This window comes from Chrysochloris asiatica, unplaced genomic scaffold, assembly GCF_000296735.1.
Source record: "Chrysochloris asiatica unplaced genomic scaffold, ChrAsi1.0 scaffold00069, whole genome shotgun sequence".
Lineage (NCBI taxonomy): Eukaryota > Metazoa > Chordata > Mammalia > Afrosoricida > Chrysochloridae > Chrysochloris > Chrysochloris asiatica.
In genome coordinates, this window is record NW_006408587.1 from 849,746 (window position 1) to 868,476 (window position 18,731).

General features: G+C 37.4%; 1 protein-coding gene across 2 annotated transcripts in view; it reads left to right on the forward strand.

Moving 5' to 3' along the window:
• PTBP3 (polypyrimidine tract binding protein 3) overlaps positions 1–18,731 on the forward strand; it is a 124,997-nt gene that overhangs the window by 92,529 nt on the left and 13,737 nt on the right. For both annotated transcript variants that reach the window (XM_006864668.1, XM_006864669.1), the window contains 2 exons: positions 1,139–1,249; positions 2,603–2,777. In XM_006864668.1, coding sequence (XP_006864730.1) covers positions 1,139–1,249; positions 2,603–2,777 — 286 coding nt within the window. The remainder of the gene's footprint in view (positions 1–1,138; positions 1,250–2,602; positions 2,778–18,731) is intronic.

The following is an 18,731-nucleotide window of genomic DNA, read 5'->3' on the forward strand; positions in this document are numbered from 1 at the left end:
TGTTCAAACAGAGAACAATGTAAAGTTAAGAGCGATGTGTTCAGGGTTATATTCTTTCACCATATTTATTTAATTTGTACGCTGAGCAAATAATTTGAGAAGTTGGATTATATGAAGAGGAATGTGGCATAAGAATTGGAGGGAGACTCATTAACAACCTGTGATGTACAGATGATACAAACTTGCTTGCTGAAAGCTGAGAGGACTTGAAGTACTTAATGATGAAGCTCAAAGCCTATACCCTTTAGTATTCTTTGTACGTTAATGTAAAGAAAAGAAAAATCTTCACCACTTGACCAATAAATAACATCTTAATAAATGAAGGAAGGATTGAAGTTGTCAAAAACTTCATTTTGCTCAGTCAGCCACCAACACTCATGGAAGTAGCAGTCAAGAAATCAAACAACGTATTGCATCAGGCAAATATGCTGCACAAGACCTCTTTAACGTGTTCAAGAGCAAAGATACTAATTTGAGGACTAAGGTGTGCCTGACCCAAGCCATGATATTTTCAATAACCTCATATGCATGTGAAATTTGAACACAGATTTTTACAATGTGACTGTACCATTTTGCTTTTCAACAAACAAATGATATCCCCACATATTCACCAACATTTATTGTTTTCTGGTTGGTTTATGATTTTTTTTAAATCATAGTCATCTGGTGGTTGTAGTTACGCGCTGTGGAGTTGGTTCCAACTTATAGCGACCCTGTATAGTGTTTCCAAGGCTATAAATCTTTACAGGAGCAGAAAGGTTCATCTTTCTACTGCAGAACGGCTGGTAGTTTCCAACTGTGACCTTGAGGTTAGCAGCCCAACTCATAACCACTTTGCTACCAGAACTCCTTGATAGCCATCCTAGTGGGGGGAGTGAAGTGGTATCTCATTGTGGTTTTGATTTGCATCTCTTTGATAGCTAATGACATTAAGCACCTTTTCATGTGTTTTGTAGCCACTTAGATGTCCTCTTTAGTGAAATGTGTGTCGGCAGTTTTAGTAGAGAAATTTTATTTTTATTTAAAAATGAGATAAATCAAGTTTTATTTATAAATGTATTTAAATAAAATTTTATGTTTAAAAAGAAAATAGTTTGCTATTCTTTTTAGATTTAATGTAATTTGGACTTTTTTTCAGATATTTTCTAAATTTGGCACGGTTTTGAAGATCATCACTTTTACCAAGAATAATCAGTTTCAAGCTTTGCTCCAGTATGCTGACCCAGTGAATGCACATTATGCCAGAATGGTAATTATGATCATACTATTTTTTCAGTTGCTAATTAGTTACCTCAGCGATATCTGAAGGAACCCATTATGTGTTCTTCCTTAACTCATTTTAACCAGGTATTCCTTATTTAAAACACTGTTTCTTTCTTCATATGATACGGTTTCAATTTTCATCATCTCTCAGATTTCTGGAACCTGTTGTTGTTGTTAAGTGGCTTTGAGTCAGTTCCATCTCATAGTGCCCCTGAAACCCACTAGGATTTGTCATTTTTAAATGCTAGAGTTGAGCCACAATACTCCTTATGTCATCTAACTAATAAAGTAGAAAGCGGAATTATCTTTACTCTGTGCCTTCGCTTCTATTAAATCATCCAAGGAGTGATTTATTTCACTTTTTATAACCATATTCATTATTGATTTCTGGTCAGGTTTAAATTGGTAAGAGTTTCAAGTCATGAGAAATATGCTGCTGAAAATTCATGCTGTCCTTTTTTTTTTAAATTACATGAATACTTGACTTTTTTTTTTTTTTAATACAAAACTTTAAATTCTCCTTAATTTTATTTTACCCATTGTTTCCAGCCTATTGAAATCTGTCTTGTAGCAATATCTGAATTATTTTGGATTTCATCTCAACAACAGGGACTAAAATCTATAGGACCTCTGTGTACCTTAAAAGTCAGATTTTGTAGTACATTTGTTGTGTTTAATTTTATTTTTACATACTTTGGTTTCCAGTATCTGTTTTTATAAATTTTAGCATTTGTGAAGACCAAATATTTCTTTGTTAAATATTTGTTACTGTAGAAGAAATGGATTACTCATCTTTGATCATATGTCAGAATTGATTCCAGATTTTCTTCAATTTATTATTTAAAGTGTTAAAAAATAAATTTACAAGGCAAAGAATAGTAAGTGGTATATACAATTTTGTATCTCTGACAAGCACCATATACAATGGCTTTGATTATTTCAAACCATACAAATATACCAATAAAAATTAAGATGAAATATAAAATTAAACTGTCTTTAAACATTTACTGCAGGTAAAATAAATAATAGTTAATAATAACTCAATTTGATAATGCCCAGTGGTTTACCTGAGTTATCTGTTTCTCCTTATTGGATTTACCACAATCGCGTATAGGCAAAATTGGTGATAGTCTTATTTTACAGATGCAAAAGCTTATACTCAGAGATTTATTAGACTTATACAGTTAGTGACTGAGGTCAAAGTAAACTCAGGTCTTTGGCTCCTATTCCATTGCTTTCTGCTTTACACCTGACTGCACCCTGTACCAGCATAGAGGCTACTTGTTTTATCAGTGTTGTTGTCTTGTGAAAACACTAGTACCTTTCTCACATGCTCTAGGCTCTGGATGGCCAGAATATCTATAATGCATGCTGCACTCTGCGTATTGACTTCTCCAAGCTCACCAGCCTTAATGTGAAATATAATAATGACAAAAGCAGAGACTTTACTCGCTTAGACCTTCCTACTGGTGATGGCCAGCCATCCCTTGAACCTACTATGGCTGCTGCTTTTGGTGAGTAGTTTCTGTTTGTGTCACCAAGCAAGTTTTCTGAATATATACGTTTCATTTTTTAGAGAGCTTCAAAGAGTTCATGGAAAAATGAAATGAAAAGATACTGGGATTTTTTTCCATGAACTTTTTGAAGCCCTCTCATAATAATCTATGTATATCAGTTAGTCTTTTTCTTCTTGGCTTCTATCAGGATTTCTAAAGGAAAGCAAGAATCCTGGAATATTATATGCCCATCAGTTAAATCTTAATATTATGAGGTTTTGTTAGTTGGCAAAAAAAGTGGATTCTGAAATTCAGTTACAAATTTTTTATTAATATTGCTATTAATATTTTCTATTACTACTCATACTTTATAAACCAAATAACCATTTGTTTCAATTTAATAGCCTTACATATTAAAGTATTGATTTACATTTGTTGATTTATAGCCAAGAGAGTTTTATTGTAAGTGTTCTTGAAAAATACTTTCTTCCTTTTAAGTAGTGACATTTTAAAAATGAGGTCTACATTAATGCCTAAATTAAGTCCTTTATTAAAAAAAGAGAGGTTATTTTACTTACTTACATACTTAACTGATTTTTTAAACTTTTAATTTATTTTTTAAATTTAGAAATGGAAATCTTTATCTTAGTAAGCTTTGTGGCAGTTCAATTTTGCATTAATAAAACTATAACCTTATAATTTATCTCCTTAAATGTAGCTTTGAGGAACTTCTCTCCTCTTATTTATAATTGGTTCTCAGAATATTTATGCATTAAAAAAAAACCTTTACATTAAAGGAAATAGGAGTGCTGACACAATTGGCTATATCTTTAGACTAATGTATACTTCTTTTTGGTTTTGTAGTTCTCAGAAGTGTGTGGTTTATTATTTAGATAAGATATTAAGATTCATTACCCTTTATGATTGATTTTTCTTTCTAAATTATTATCATAAATTAGTAGTATTAAATGAGACCTTACCTAAGCTAATCTTCATTTCACAGGTTAAGAAAATTTAAAGACTCCCAGTTACCACATGGTTGTCCAAATTTTCTACCAAGTATTTTGCAAATGTGTAAAGTAAATTTCATAAAGTTGCACTTTATAAAGTAAAGGTTGTTTTGTGTGGTTTTTTTTTTAACGTGTATAACTAAGTTGGCCATGTAAATTGTTTATGCACATTGTGAAAGCTTTTGTTTTGGTCTGCTTGACCAAATATTTGTTGCCAGCGTATAACTTCCATGGCCCATCTGGCAGAACCAAAGGTCTTAGTGCTGTTAAGTGCTGTCTAGTAAGTTCTAACTCATAGCTACCCTGTATAGGGTTTCTAAGTAGCAGTTGGTGGGTTTTAACTATTGACCACCAAAGATTGTATTGTTAAGTGCCAGTGAGTTGGTTCTGATACATAGATACCCTGTATAGGGTTTCTGAAGCTTTAGATCTTTGTAGAGCAGAAAACCTCATCTTTCTTCTGTGGAGCGTATGGCGGGTTCGAACCATGGACTTTGTGTTTCCCAGTCCATTGCTTATTGTATGGAGCTACTATGCTCAGCCAAAGGTCTTATCATTACTATTTCAATAACAAGTAATAGAAATTGGGTCTATCATTCAAGTTTCCAAAACTCGGCTATCAAATGAAGAGGTGTGCTTACTAGAATAATTGAATATGTAATATTGATATAATTAATGTCCTGCATTTCAGGAGGATACTTTTTAAATGTAATTAAATTTTTTGGTTTCTGAATATATATATATAATATCAGAATTTTTTTTTTATTGTGTTATATATAAATCCATGCTGTTGTTGTTAAGTTCTGTCAAGCCGGTTCTGACTCATAGTGACCCTGTATAGGATTTCCAAGGAGCGGCTGGTAAGTTTGAACCACCAGCCTTGTGGTTCAAACCAATTTTGTGGTCTACTTATCCTATAGCATCACACCCGGACTCCATAGCAGTCTTGGATAGGATTTCCAAGGCTTTAAATCTTTGTGGGAGCAAAAAACCTCATCTTTCTCCCTCAAAGCAACTGATGGGCTTGAACCATCAACCTTGTGGTTTGCAGTCCAGTGCTTATCCCAGTGGCTCCCCCATGTAAATCCTTCTTGTTGTTAAGAGTCATCAAGCCGGCTCCAACTCTTAGTGACCCTATACAGGGTTTCTGAGAGCAGCTAGTGGATTTGAACAGCCGATCTTGAGGTTAGCAGTCCAGTGCTTATCCTACAACATTGCAAAATAGTGCCTACATGCTAAGATAAGTGAGTGATTCACCACACAGAGAACCATACTTTTGTATATATTGTGTGAAAAATTATCTAATCTTCCTCTCACTAGTGTTTGACCTCGTTCAGTCTTTCCTCTCTTCTATGGCTTGTGAAACACTTCACACCTGACTTTCTTTCTACCTTACTGGTTCTTTCTGTCTCCTTTAAAAGTGGTATGAAGGACTGTTTAAGGTTGTTCTGTAAAGTTCTCAGGACTGAGTCATAAGCAATCCATACCTATATTTAGTAATACAATATTATACCTATAGAAAAGCTTACAAAACCTATAAATATGTTTTGAAACACCCATATCATACCAGCTAGGTTAAGAAATAGAATATACATACTGAAGAAGCACTCCCTATCGATTATGTTCCTTCTTCTCCCTGTCACAAGGTAACCATAGCCCCCCAAATTTGATGAGAATGATTCTCTTGTTTTCCTTACCCCCTCCCCACTTATTTTGCCGTGTGTTACGCAATCCTAAATGCTACTTTAAATCTGTTTTCACACCTCTTTAGGATATTATGTAAATGAAATCATGCTGTTTATTTTGTTTTGGACATACTTTCTTTTAACTCAACATTAGATTTTTGTAATTCATTCATATTTTTACATATGCCTAAGTATATATTCCTGATTACTAATGAGGTTGAACAAACATTTTATTTGTTTATTGGCTACCCTCATGTAAGAATTTTCTGTTCAAATCTTTTGCCTATTTTTGTGTTTGGATTCTTATTTTTTCTTGTTAATTTGTGGGAATTCTTTATGTCCTTTATATTCTAACTAGTTCGTTTTTGGTTGTGTGTGTTAAAAATCGTTTTGCCAGTTTGTGACTCAATGCTTGAGTCCTTTTATGGCTTTTTTTTTTTTTTATAAAACTTGTGAATCCAGTGAAGGTTTACCGAGCAGATCATCAGTTTTACATTCAACACTTTGTTTCATCTCAGTGATTGCAGTCCCTCCATGTAATAACAGTTATCCCACTTGCTCCCTGTAGTTCTTAGTTTCATTCCGCCTTCGTTTCCATTTCTTCTCAACTTTGTCCTAAGGTAATTGTTGCCCCTTTGATCTTGAAAGGTTGACTGTGCCTTGGTGAACAGACCTTACTAGTGTTATTGCTCCCGCTCCTTCCCCACTTAAGGAGCTCTGGTAGCATAGTGGTTATGAATCGGGCTGTGAACCTAAAGGGTAGCAGTTCGAAACTACCAGCTCTTCTGTGGGAGAAAGATGAGGATTTCTGCTCCCATAAAGATTTACAGCCTCAGAAACCCTGTACAGGGTTCCTATGAGTCTGAACCAACTCCATAGCACATAACTAACCAACAAATATACATATATGGACTCGTTGTGATACTGTAGGATCAGCACTAGACTGCAAGCCACAAGTTGGCAGTTCAAACCCACCAACTGTTCCTTGGAAACCCTATACAGGGTTTTATGAATCAGAACATACTCAATGGCACTTAATAACAACAACTTATGCATATATGCTGCTTAGCTGAAAATTGGGCCATGAGGGTAAGTTCTGTTCCAGACCTGAAGGGTGGATGAAGGCCTTAGTTTCAGTTTACTCCAGTCTCCTATTGACCGGTCTGGTCTTTTTTTAAATATAATTTTGAGTTTTTTCCACATTTCTAACCACCCTACCTAGAACCTTCTCATGTGATCCCTTTCAGAGCAATTGGTAGTGGCAGCCAGGCACCATTTAGTTTTTCTGGTCTCAGAGTCATGGTGACTGATGTTCACATGTTCCTTTGGTCCATTAGATTAATTGATTCCAAGCATCTTCAGTTTTCATCACTCTTCTTTCTCCCACACATGGTAGTGGTGATGGGTATATGCCGTGGTGTTAGTTCCAACTCAACAACCCTGCATAGGTATTCCGAGGCGGTAAAATCTTTACAGGAGCAGAAAGCTTCAACTTCTCCTGTGGAGCGACTGGCAGATTCAAACTGCTGACCTTGCGATTAGCACGTAACCCAGTATGCTGCCAGAGCTCCTTTGTTCCACACATGGAGAGACCAGTAGTTACACCTTAGAAGGCTGCTCATGAGCTTTTAAGATCCCAGTTGGTACTCACCAGAGTAGGATATCATGTTAACATCATGCTACATTTGCTTTACTTGTCTTTGATTTCATGAGTTTACAAAAACCTTGTGGAAAATGGAATTAAAAGTAATGAAAATTTCCACAAACTATCTGAGTGTATGTGTTATTATTGTTAGATGCCATCAAGTTGGTTCCGACTCATAGTAACCCTATGCACAACAGACCAAAGTACTACTTGGTCTCTGCCATCCTCCCTGTTTTCTGTATGTTTGAGTCTGTTGTTGACGTTACTGTGTCATTCCATCTTATTGGGGGTCTTTTCTGTTTTGCTGACCCTCCAGAGACTGGTCCGTCCTAACAAGTCCAAAGCACAAGAGGTGAAGTCTCTCCATCCTCACCACTAAAGAACATTCTGACTATGCATATATATATGTATATGTATATGCTGTTGTTACATACAGTGGAGTCGGTCCTGACTCATAGCGACCCTGTCCATGGTTTCTGAGGCTGGAATTCTTTACAGGAGAAGAAAGCCTCATCTTTCTCCCGCGGAACTGCTGGTAGTTTCAAACTGCTCACCTTGAGGTTGGCAGCCTGACGCGTAACCACCATACTACCAGTTGTTGTTGTTGTTAAGTGCCGTCGAGTCGATTCCGACCCATAGCGACCCTGTACAGGGTTTCCGAGGGTGTAAATCTTTACGGGAGTAGAAAGCCTCATCTTTCTCCCGCGGAGCGGCTGGTAGTTTCGAACCGCTGACCTTAAGGTTCACAGCCCGATTCGTAACCACTATACTACCAGAGACATATATATATATATGTCCTTCTAAGATAAATTTGTTTTTCTGGAAGTTCTGGTACTTTTAATATTCTTCGCCAACACTGTAATTCAAGTGCATTGATTCTATTACAGTCTTCCTTATTCATTGTCCAACTTTCACATGCATTAAGAGGTAACTGCTTGGGTCAGGCATACCTTAGTTGTCAAAGTGACATCTTTGCTTTTGAATACTTTTAAAGAGGTCTTATGTGGCTGATTGCTTTATGTAATATATTGTTTGATTGCTTGACTGCTACTTCCAAGCATGTTGATGGTTGATCTGAACAAAATGAAGTCTTTGACAATTTCAGTCTTTTCTCTGTTTATCATGCTGTTACTTATTGATCCACTAGTGAGGATTGTTGCCATCTTTACATTGAGGTGCAAGCCATACTGAAGGCTGTAGTCTGTGGTCTTCTTCAATAAGTATTTCAAGTCTACTCTTTCAGCAAGCAAGCAAGGTTGTGTCATCTGCATATCACAGGTTAATGAGCCTTTCTTTATTCCTAATGCCACATTCTTCTTTATAGTGCCCAGCTTCTCAGGTTATTTACTCAGCATACAAATTGAGTAAGTATGGTGAAAGGATATAACCCTGGCAACACACTTCATGAGTTTAAACCATTCAGGATCCCTTTGTTCTGTTCTAAAGACTGCCTCTTGGCTATGTACAGATTCTTCATGAGCACAATTAAGTGTTTCGGAGTTATATTCTTTGCAGTGTTAGCCATAGTTTGTTATGATCCACAAAGTCATAGTCAGTAAAGCACAAATAATTATGTTTATAGTGTTCTCTAGTTTTAGTTAAGATGCATCTCAGGTCAGCAGTGGTATCCCTAGTTCCATGACCTCTTCTGAATATGGCTTGAATTTCTTGTAACTCCCTGTTAATATACTGCTATGGCCATTTTTAAATCATCTTATGCAAAATTTTATTTGCATGTGATGTTAAAGATATTGTTCTATGATTTTCACATTCTGTTGGGTTACCTATCTTTAGAATGGACATAGATATGTAGCTTGAACTTCTTCCTTCAATATCATCAGTTCTTGACAGTATGGTACTTGTTGAAATGATTGAACATTGACCTTTTCTTATTGGTGCCTTGACTCTATATTCCTTTTATCTTTTTTTTTTCCATATGTTTTATTGTGAATTATGTGATAGGTTACATAGGAGAACATTAGCTTTACGTTCATCCTATCGTATATCGCTTCATTGCCATGGTTACAGTCCCCTCCATGCATCATCAGTCAACCCTGCAAGCCTGCCCCCTGGTTATTAGCACACAGCTCCTCTCCCTCTCTGGGTCTAGAGACCCCAGTCACTCCATCTCTCCACATCATCATCTCTGCCTCCCATCTCTGGAAGTCACTGTTTCTCTGGGTAGGGTCCCTCATTCCACTCTTCTCCCTTGATAGTCCCAGGGACCTCTGATCCTGGACTGCAAAGTCAACCAGTCCCCTTCTTTGCTACAAAATGTCTACCTTTACATTTCCAACCCTTACAGTCAGTCCTGGTAACAATTAATCACTGTTGTACCACAAGAGATCTATCCCATCTCCTTTCATCAGCCCCGCCCAGACAGATTGGATACTCCTCAGTCGAGATTCTACCTTTCTTCGTGCCCTCTGGATCTAGGTTCCCTCTTGAATACTTATAAGCCAGTCACTTCTTGCCTTTGTAGCTCCCCCCATTTTGAGTAGCCAGTGTCCAAGTTGCCCATTCCTGTCTACTCTTTGTATGGAGGGGGTGGGAATGAGCCTCACTATAAAGATTTGTTCCCTCTTTTAAGCTACTGCATCCATAGGTGTAGGTCAAGTTCATCCAGTTGATTCAGATTACTCTTTTTTTCCTCTTCTTTCTTCTTCTAGTTGAGCTCTGATCATCCAGTCATTGAGGCCAGGTCAAGTGGGTATTATCTGCAAGTGTGGGTGTTCTTATGCATATGCCCTCTCTTACCAGCGGGACACTTCACTCTCCACTCTAGTCCTCTGTGGCTATGTCACTGACTCTGGACCCAGGAGTCCCCAGGTCTTGCCACACTTCTTGCCAACCAGGTCTCCACCATGGTTCATAGGAGTCTATTGACCTTTGTAGGGCTTAGCTCACAGCTTCATTGCTGTTTTTCCCACACTTGCCCTTATCGGTGACGAACGTTTCTTGCCAACCAGGTCTCCACCATGGTTCACAGGAGTCTATTGACCTTTGTAGGGCTTAGCTCACAGCTTCATTGCTGTTTTTCCCACACTTGCCCTTATCGGTGACGAACGTGTTCACCAATCAGAGCGCATGTCTGCTCGTGTATTCCCACTGAGTTTTAGTCTTGGAAGTGGGTTTGCCCTTAGGGGACCTGACCACTTGCCTTGATGTCTCCTGACAAGCAAGAGCAACTTGCTTGTTCTTGTGGCAATCAGTCAGACTGCCGTTATTGTTTTATATTTTTCTGGTAGGTCTTTCTTTCAAGAAGTATCTTCTGTTTTTCTAGTTGCTCCAAGCTGGTCTGCTTGTCCTTTCAAGTGGAGATTTCCTGCCTCAGAAGATTCTGGGTGAGGTTCAGGATTCCACCTATGGTCTTATGTAATGCAGAGGCTCCGTTCCCCTGCACACACTTAAACTAAACTCCCTCTTGAAATCTTGTCAGCCAGTCACTTTGTGCCTTTATTGTACCCTCATTTTAGGTAGCCAATGTCTTAAGTTGCCCATTCCTATCCACCCTGTATACAGAGGGAATAAGATTAATACTTGATATCTTATTGTGATTTGAAGCTCTCTAATTAATGGCTATTGATTGTGAACATTTGATCATATATTTGTAGGCTGCCTGGATGCCTTCCTTGATGAAGTGTTTGGTTATAATTCCTGACTTTGTTTTCTTGAGCTGTTCTTTGAAATTTTCTTTTTAGCTCATTTGTGTCATTTTTTCCAGTCGCTTTACCTTCTTTATGTCCATTAGCAATTTTAGAGGCTCTTCTGACATCCATCTTGGTCTTTTATATTTTTCCCATCTTTTTAATGACCTTTTGCTTTCTTCAGGTATGACGTCCTTGATGTCATCCCACAACTTCTGTGGACTTTGGTAATTAGTTTTAAGTGTGTCATATATATTATTGAGATGGTCTCTAAATTCAGTTGGGATGTACTCAAGGCTATATGTTTGCTCTCAGGGACTTATGTAAGTTATTTTCATCTTTAACCTCACTTTACATAAGAGCAGTTGATAGTCTGTTCCTCAGTCAGCCCTGGCCTTGTTTTGGTTGATGGTACTAAGATTCTCCATTATCTGTTTCCATAGATACAGTTGGTATGATTTTTGTGTATTTCATCTGTCAGGGTTCACATATCTAGTGGTCATTTATGTTGAAAAAATCGTATTTGCAGTGAACAAGCTGTTTGTTGGTCTTGCGAATTCTGTGTTGTTCTTACAAGTTCTATGATAAACTCTAGTGTCATTTCTGTCACCAAGACCCTATTTTCCAATTACTGATTCTTCCTCTTGGTTTTCAGCTTTCACATTACAATCACGAGTAGTTATAACTGCATCTTGACTTCATGTTTGGTCCCGCTAGAGTCCTTTAATATGATACATGTTCTCATTCTTTGTCTGACAGATTAACTGGAAATGAATTTTAGACTTAAATATAAAATTTAAACCATTAAAATTTCTTAGAACATAAACCATACAAGGAAGAAGTTTACAGATTCTTACAGCTATTAAGCCAATTCTGACTCAGAACAACTCTGTAGAGAGTTTCTGAGGTAATAAATCTTTACAGAAGAGGAAAGCCTCAAGTTTCTCCCGAGGAACGGCTAGTAGGTTTGAACTTAGGGTTAGCAGTCCAGTTCTTATCCTACATCAAGATGAGACAGTGTTCTTTATTAAAGTACTCTAGGTCAGCAGTTCGAAACTACCAGCTATTTGCGGGAGAAAGATGAGGCTTTCTGCTCCTGTAAAGATTTACAGCCTTGGAAATCCTGTACAGGGTCTCTGTGAGTTGAAACCGACTCCATGGCACATAACAACAACAGTGGTACCAAGCTTGCAATCAAGATGCAGTGATAATAATTGGTGAATGGATATGTGTGTCCTAGTTTTATTATGCATCAAAATTGTAAAGTTTCACCACTTCAAAAAATAATAGAAAAACCGTAAGGTAAGCCACAGACCTGTATCAGACAAAGCAATGACATCGACGTAGGAACTTGTGTAGTGTAATAAGAAGGAACCTGGGTGGTATGGTTACGTGCTGTGCTGTTAACCAAAAGGCCAACCACTCCCCAGGAAAATGATGTTGCAGTATGCTTCCATACAGATTGCAGTCCTGGACGCTATGTCCTATAGTGGTCATTATCCCAAGGTTTATGTTTGCAGGAGCAGAAAGCCTTAACATACCTTTCACAATGGCAAAGATTACAACAACTGATTCTTCCAAGAATGTGGAGCATCTGTACCTTTCATACCCTATTTGTGGCAATGTGAAATGGTATAGCCACTTAAGAAAAGAGTTTGGCAAGTTCTTAAAACCTAAGTGTGTACCTCCAATATGACTTACCCATTCTGTTCTTGGACGTGAACAGATTGGATGGATTAATAAAATGTAGTATATCCCTGCAGTGAAATACTATTGAGCAATAAGAGGGAATAAGCAACTGATAAGTGCAAGGACATTAAACCGAATAAGAAAAGTAAGAGAAAACGTTATATTGAATGAAAGAAACTAAATAGAAAAATAAACATCTACTTTTTTCTGCTTTTTATATATGATACTGTAAAATGTAAACTAACTTACAGTGACAAACAGCAGATCAAGTGGCTGCCTGGGGATAAAGTTTAGAGGATGAAATCATCGCAATAGGGACATGGAATTTTGAGGAGTGATGGCAGTATTAGTATTTTAGTTGTAATGATGTTTCATATGTACAAACTTACATCAAATCTCATTAATTCTGTATCCTTTATAGATGTACAGGTTCATTGTATTTAAATTAGAATAGAAAAATGAGTGAAATAATTTCACTCTAATGCTGACAGCCCCTAAAGGTTCCCCATTTCTTTCATCATACACCTACATATCCTTACGTTGGATTGCGAGGTAAACCATTCACCTTGTTTTTACCCCTCTGACATCATCTTCTTTGAATCTCCCTCCTTAATTCTTCTATTCATCTTGCAGGTATCCTTATTGTTTCTCGAACATGCCATATGTAGTCCCACATCCAGTCATTCCACTGATTATTCCTTCTGCCGGGGGTAATGTTCTCCTAGATATCTTCAGAGAAGTTTTACTCACACTGTTTGTCTAATATCTGCTGCTACTCTTCTGCCTCACCCCCATCTCGTAACCTCCTGTACTATTATTTTTGCAGAGTTAAAAAATGACTCCCATCCTTGTCAACTCAGTGGTATCCAGTTGTTAGTATTTATTTCTCTCATGTGACTTGTTGGTAGTTCTGAGTCAGCTATTGCAGTTCTCCTTCCCCTGTCCTTGTGATCTAAGACCCAATATAATTGTGTCAATCCTGTTTGCAACATGGCATTCTGTCTGAGAGAAAAGAATAAGAGTGCTGGTATAAAGTCAGAGTGCCTCTTAAAGCATCTTTATAGAGTTGACATTTGTCAGGTCTGTTCATACTCTATGGTCAAAGCATATCACATGATAAAACCCAGTATGAATTGCAGACAATATTGCAAGTCATTGATGGCTAAGGTTATATGGCAGGAGCAGTAGGGAGGAGGAGGAGAGTAATGTGTGCAAGTGAATACTTGACAACAATGATACAATCTACCATACCTTCTCTTAAGGTTAGTTAATTAGACCTTTGAGCATAAATTGCACTTGTTGCTTTTATCTTTCTTGAAGCCTGTCGTTAAGGTCTTTTTGTTTGAAACAGATAATTTATATATTTTTTTCCCATTAACTTTCTCCATTGTGCTTTATACAGTTCTGTGTGGTATAAAAATGAATCCTTTTATCTATGATCTTGAGCCTACTTGTATGTGAGTTTAGCAAGGACAAATACTCTTGTCTACTTTTGTGTAGTGCTTCATCGGCACTAGAAGAATGTTTGGCTTATAGTATGTTTTCAGTTAATATTTGTTGAGTGGATTCCGTTCTGTCTTCTTATTTCATGAATTATTGTCAGTTACTCCCTGTTTTTGTATCTTTACTTACCATTTCTCTATGCTAGTTCTATCTGTGCAACCTCTATGACTATATTTTCTTCAGCTATTATAATCACCACCACTCATCTGTCGGTTGGTCATACTGTGGTGGCTTGTGTGTTGCTGTGATGCTGGAAACTATGCCACAGTTATTTTAAATACAAGCAGGGTACACCCTTAGTGAACAGGTTTCAGCTGACCTTCTAAGTCTAAAACAGACTAGGGATAAGGAGCGGTGGACTACTTCTGAATATTTGTTGTTATTGAGTGCTGTCAAATCAATTCTGACTCCTAGTGACCCCGTACAGGGTTTCCAAGGAGTAGCAGGTAGGTTTGAACCTGAAAACTGTATGAATAGCAGTGTAACATTGTCAGACAACAACAGAATACTGAACACTGAAACATGTTGAAAAGTACCAGAATATTGTCAGATAAAGTGCCAGAAGATGAGCCCCTCAGGTTGGAAGGCACTCAAAATACAACTGGGGAAGAGCTGTCTCCTCAAAGTATAGCTGACTGTAGTGACGCAAATGTTGTAAAGCTTCATTTGTCGTTGGAGCACAGCTCAAAATGAGGAGAAACAACTGTAAATATCCATTAATAGTTGGAATACAGACTGCACTAAGTATGAATCTAGGAAAACTGGAAATTGTTAATAATGAAATAGAGCACATAAAGATTTATATCTTAGGCATTAGTGAGCTGAAATGGACTGGTATTCATTATTTTTAATCTCATAATCATATGGTTTACTATGCGAGGAATGACAGATTGACAAGCGTGGCATTGCATTTATCTTCAAAAAGAACATCTCAAGATACATCATGAAGTATAATGCTGTCCTTGATAAGATAATGTCCATACACCTTCCAAAAGCAAGACCCATTAAAACCACTACTATTCAAATTTATGAACCAACCACTAAAACTAGTAATGAATTGAAGAATTCATCCTATAGGGTCGTTATGGGTCAGAACTGACTCAACAGCAGAACATCAACTTCTTCAGTCTGAAATTGATCAAGCTTGCTATCAAGATGTATTGATAATTATTGGTGATAAAAGTGCCAAGGTTGGAAACAAAGAGGGAGAATCCGTAGTTGGAAAATATGGCCTTGGTGATAGAAATGATGCTGGAGATTACATGATAGAATTTTGCAAAACTAACTTATTCATTGCAAATCCCTTTTTAAAGCAACATAAAAGTTGACTCTACACACGGACATCGCCAGGTGGAATACACAGACATAAAATGACTACATCTGTGGGAAGAGATGGTGGGAAAGCACCATATCATTAATCAAAACCAGGCCAGGGATAGATTGGAACAGACCAACAATTGCTTATTTGCAGTTCAGGCTGAAGAGAATTAAAACAAGTTCACAATAGGCAAAATTTGACCTTGAACATATTCCACTGGAATTTAGAGGTCGTCTCAAGAACAGATTTGATGCACTAGTCACTAATGGGTGAAGACTAAAAGAGTTGTGGGATGACATCAAGAACATTATACAGGAAGAAAGTAAAAGGTCATTAGGACAAGAAAGAAGGAAATGACCAAAAAGGATGTCCAAAAAGATACTGAAACTAGCTCTCCAGCATAGAGCTGCTAAAGAAAATGGTAGAAATGAAGAAGTAAAAACTGAACAGAACGTTTCAAAGGGAAGCTCAGGAACACAAAGTCAAATATTATAATGAAATGTATAAGCATCTGGAATTAGAAAACCCAAAGGGAAGAATGTTCAGCAGTTCTCAAGCTGAAAAATTCAAGTCTTAACTTGCAATAGTGAAGGATTCTATGGGCAAAATATTGAATGATGCAGAAAGCATCTAAAATGATGGCAGAGATACAGAGGCACTGTACCAAAAGAAATGGTTGATGTTCAACCATTTCAAGAGATAACATAGGCAAGAGTCAATGGTACTGAAGGAAGAATTCAAGGTGCACTGAAGGCAAAGAACAAGGCTCCAGGAATTGATGGAGTACAAATTGAAATCTTTCAACAAACTGATGCTGCACTGGAGACACTGACTCACCTGTGCCAAGAAATTTGGAAGACAGCTACTTGGCCAACTGATTGGAAGAGTTACATATTTGTGCCCATTGCAGACAGGTGACTCAATGGAATATGGAAATCTTTGAACAATATCATTAATATAATATGCAAGTACCATTTTGTTGAAGATACTTTTTAAAAGGCTGCAGTAGTACATTGACAGGGAACTGCCAGAGGTGCAAGCTGGATTCAGACAGTGACATGGAATGAGGGATGTCATTTCTTACATCAATCACATGGATCTTGGCTGAAAGCAGAGAATACCAGAAAGCTGTTTGTTTGTCTGTGCTTTATTGACTATGCAAAAGCTTTAGACTGTGGATCATGACAAGCTATGGACACCATTGTGGAGAGTATTCCAGAATGCTAAATTGCATTTACTAGGAACCCACACATAGAACAAGAGGCTATTGTTCGAACAGAAAGGGGATACTGAATGGTTTAAAATCTGGTAGCGTAGTGGTTACGAATCGGGCTGCGAACCTTAAGGTCAGCGGTTCGAAACTACCAGCTGCTCCGCGGGAGAAAGATGAGGCTTTCTACTCCCGTAAAGATTTACACCCTCGGAAACCCTATACAGGGTCGCTATGGGTCGGAACCGACTCGATGGCACATAACAACAACAAGGTGTGTGCTAGGTTTGTATTTCATCATACTTTTTCAGTCTGTATGTATACTGAGCATATAATCCAAGAAGCTGCTTTATATTAAGAAAAATGTGGCATTAGGCTTGGAGGAAGACTTTTTAACAACCTGCAATATTCAGATGATACAACCTTGCTTGCTGAAAGCAGAAAGGACTTAAAATACTTACTGATGAAGATCCAAGACCACAGCCTTTTTAGTATGAGTTGCACCTCAATGTAAAGAAGCAAAATCTGTACCATTGGCCAAAAAGTAGCATCATGATAAGTGGAGAAAAGACTGAAGTTGTCAAAGGCTTCATTTTACTTGCATCCACTCCATGGAAGCTGCAGTCAAGAAATCAAATAACGTATTGCATTAGGCAAATCTGCTGCACAAGACCTCATAAGTGTTCAAGAACAAAGATGTCGGTTTGGTCTGACCCAAGCTATGATGTTTTCAGTAGCTTCATAAATATGTGAAAGTTAGACAAATGGATAAGGAAGATCGTAAAAGAATTGTTCCATTTGGTTTATGGTGTTGGAGAAGAATATTAAAAGTACCATTAACTGCTAGAAGAACAAACAAACCTGTGTTGGAAGAAGTACAGCCAGAATGTTCCATTGAAGCCAGGATGGTGAGACTTCATCTCTCATGCTTCAGTCATATTATCAGAAGAGACCAGTCCCTGGAAAAGAGCATCATGTTTGCTGTAGTGGAGAGCCAGTGAAAAAAGAGGAAGACCCCTAACAAGATGTATTGGCACAGCGGTAGTAGCAATGGGCTCAAGCTTTGCAACTATTGTAATGTCACAGTTCTGTTGGGCATAAAGTTGCTATGAGTTGGAACTGACTTGACAGCACCTAACAACAACATTGTAATATATCATGGAATTATACTAAATAATAGAAGCAGCAGTCAAGAAATCAAATGACATACTGAACTGGGCAAATCTGCTGTAAAAGACGTTTTTTTAAAGTTTTCAAGAGCAGAGATGTCATTTTGAAATGTTAAGGTGTGCCTGACCTGACCCGAGTCATGGTATTTGCAATAGCCTCATATGCATGTGAGAGTTGTACAATGAATAAGCAATGTCATGTAAGAATCAATGCATTTGAATTACAGTGTTGGCAAAGAATATTGAAAGTATCGTGAACTACCAGAAAAACAAATCTGTTTTGGAAGAAGTATAGCCAGAATACTCTTTAGAAATGAGAGTCCTGAGACTTCGTCTCTTGTACTTTAGACATGTTGTCAGGAAGGTCCCTGGAGAATGACATAATGCTTGATAAAGTGGAGGGTTGGCGAAAAAGAGGAAGACCCTCAATGAGATGAATTGACACAATGGCATCAACAATAGGCTGGCTGAAGCATAGCAACAATTGTGAGGATGGCACAAAACTGGGCACTGTTGTATTCTGTTGTACGTAGGGTTGCTATGAGTCATAGCAGACTTGAGGACACTTAGCAGTAATATTATAATAAATCAGTTAATATATTTTTTTAATTACATTAAATAATTCTCCTTAAAGAAGAGAATAAAATTATATGTACTTATAACTCCTGTGAAAAATATAGCCTACCACTCATCTCTCTCATTAAAAACAAACAAAATCTCCCTTTACTTTTACAGTCTGACTTATTACCTGAATACCTTTTTCATTTCTTATGCTCTTTGACCTGTACTGAAACTTCCCAATTCTCTTCTAAATTCTGAGGACTGTTAATTCACTGGCTTTTCTGTTTTTAAGGCTGTTTTTTTATTATTTTTTCCTTACGGTGTTGTTCTTCGTTATAATACTAGTTAATACTTCCAGTCTTAACTTTTCACTGTCTCATCTCTCTTAGACCTTTAGTGGTGCTTTCACTCATAAGGCTTTTATGGTTTTTTTCTACACAGATGGTTTACAGATCTGTATCTCTACTTGCAGTTGGTATTCTGAGTTTCTCCCTTCATTTCCACTTGCAGGCATTTCCATTACTGTCACCTTAAA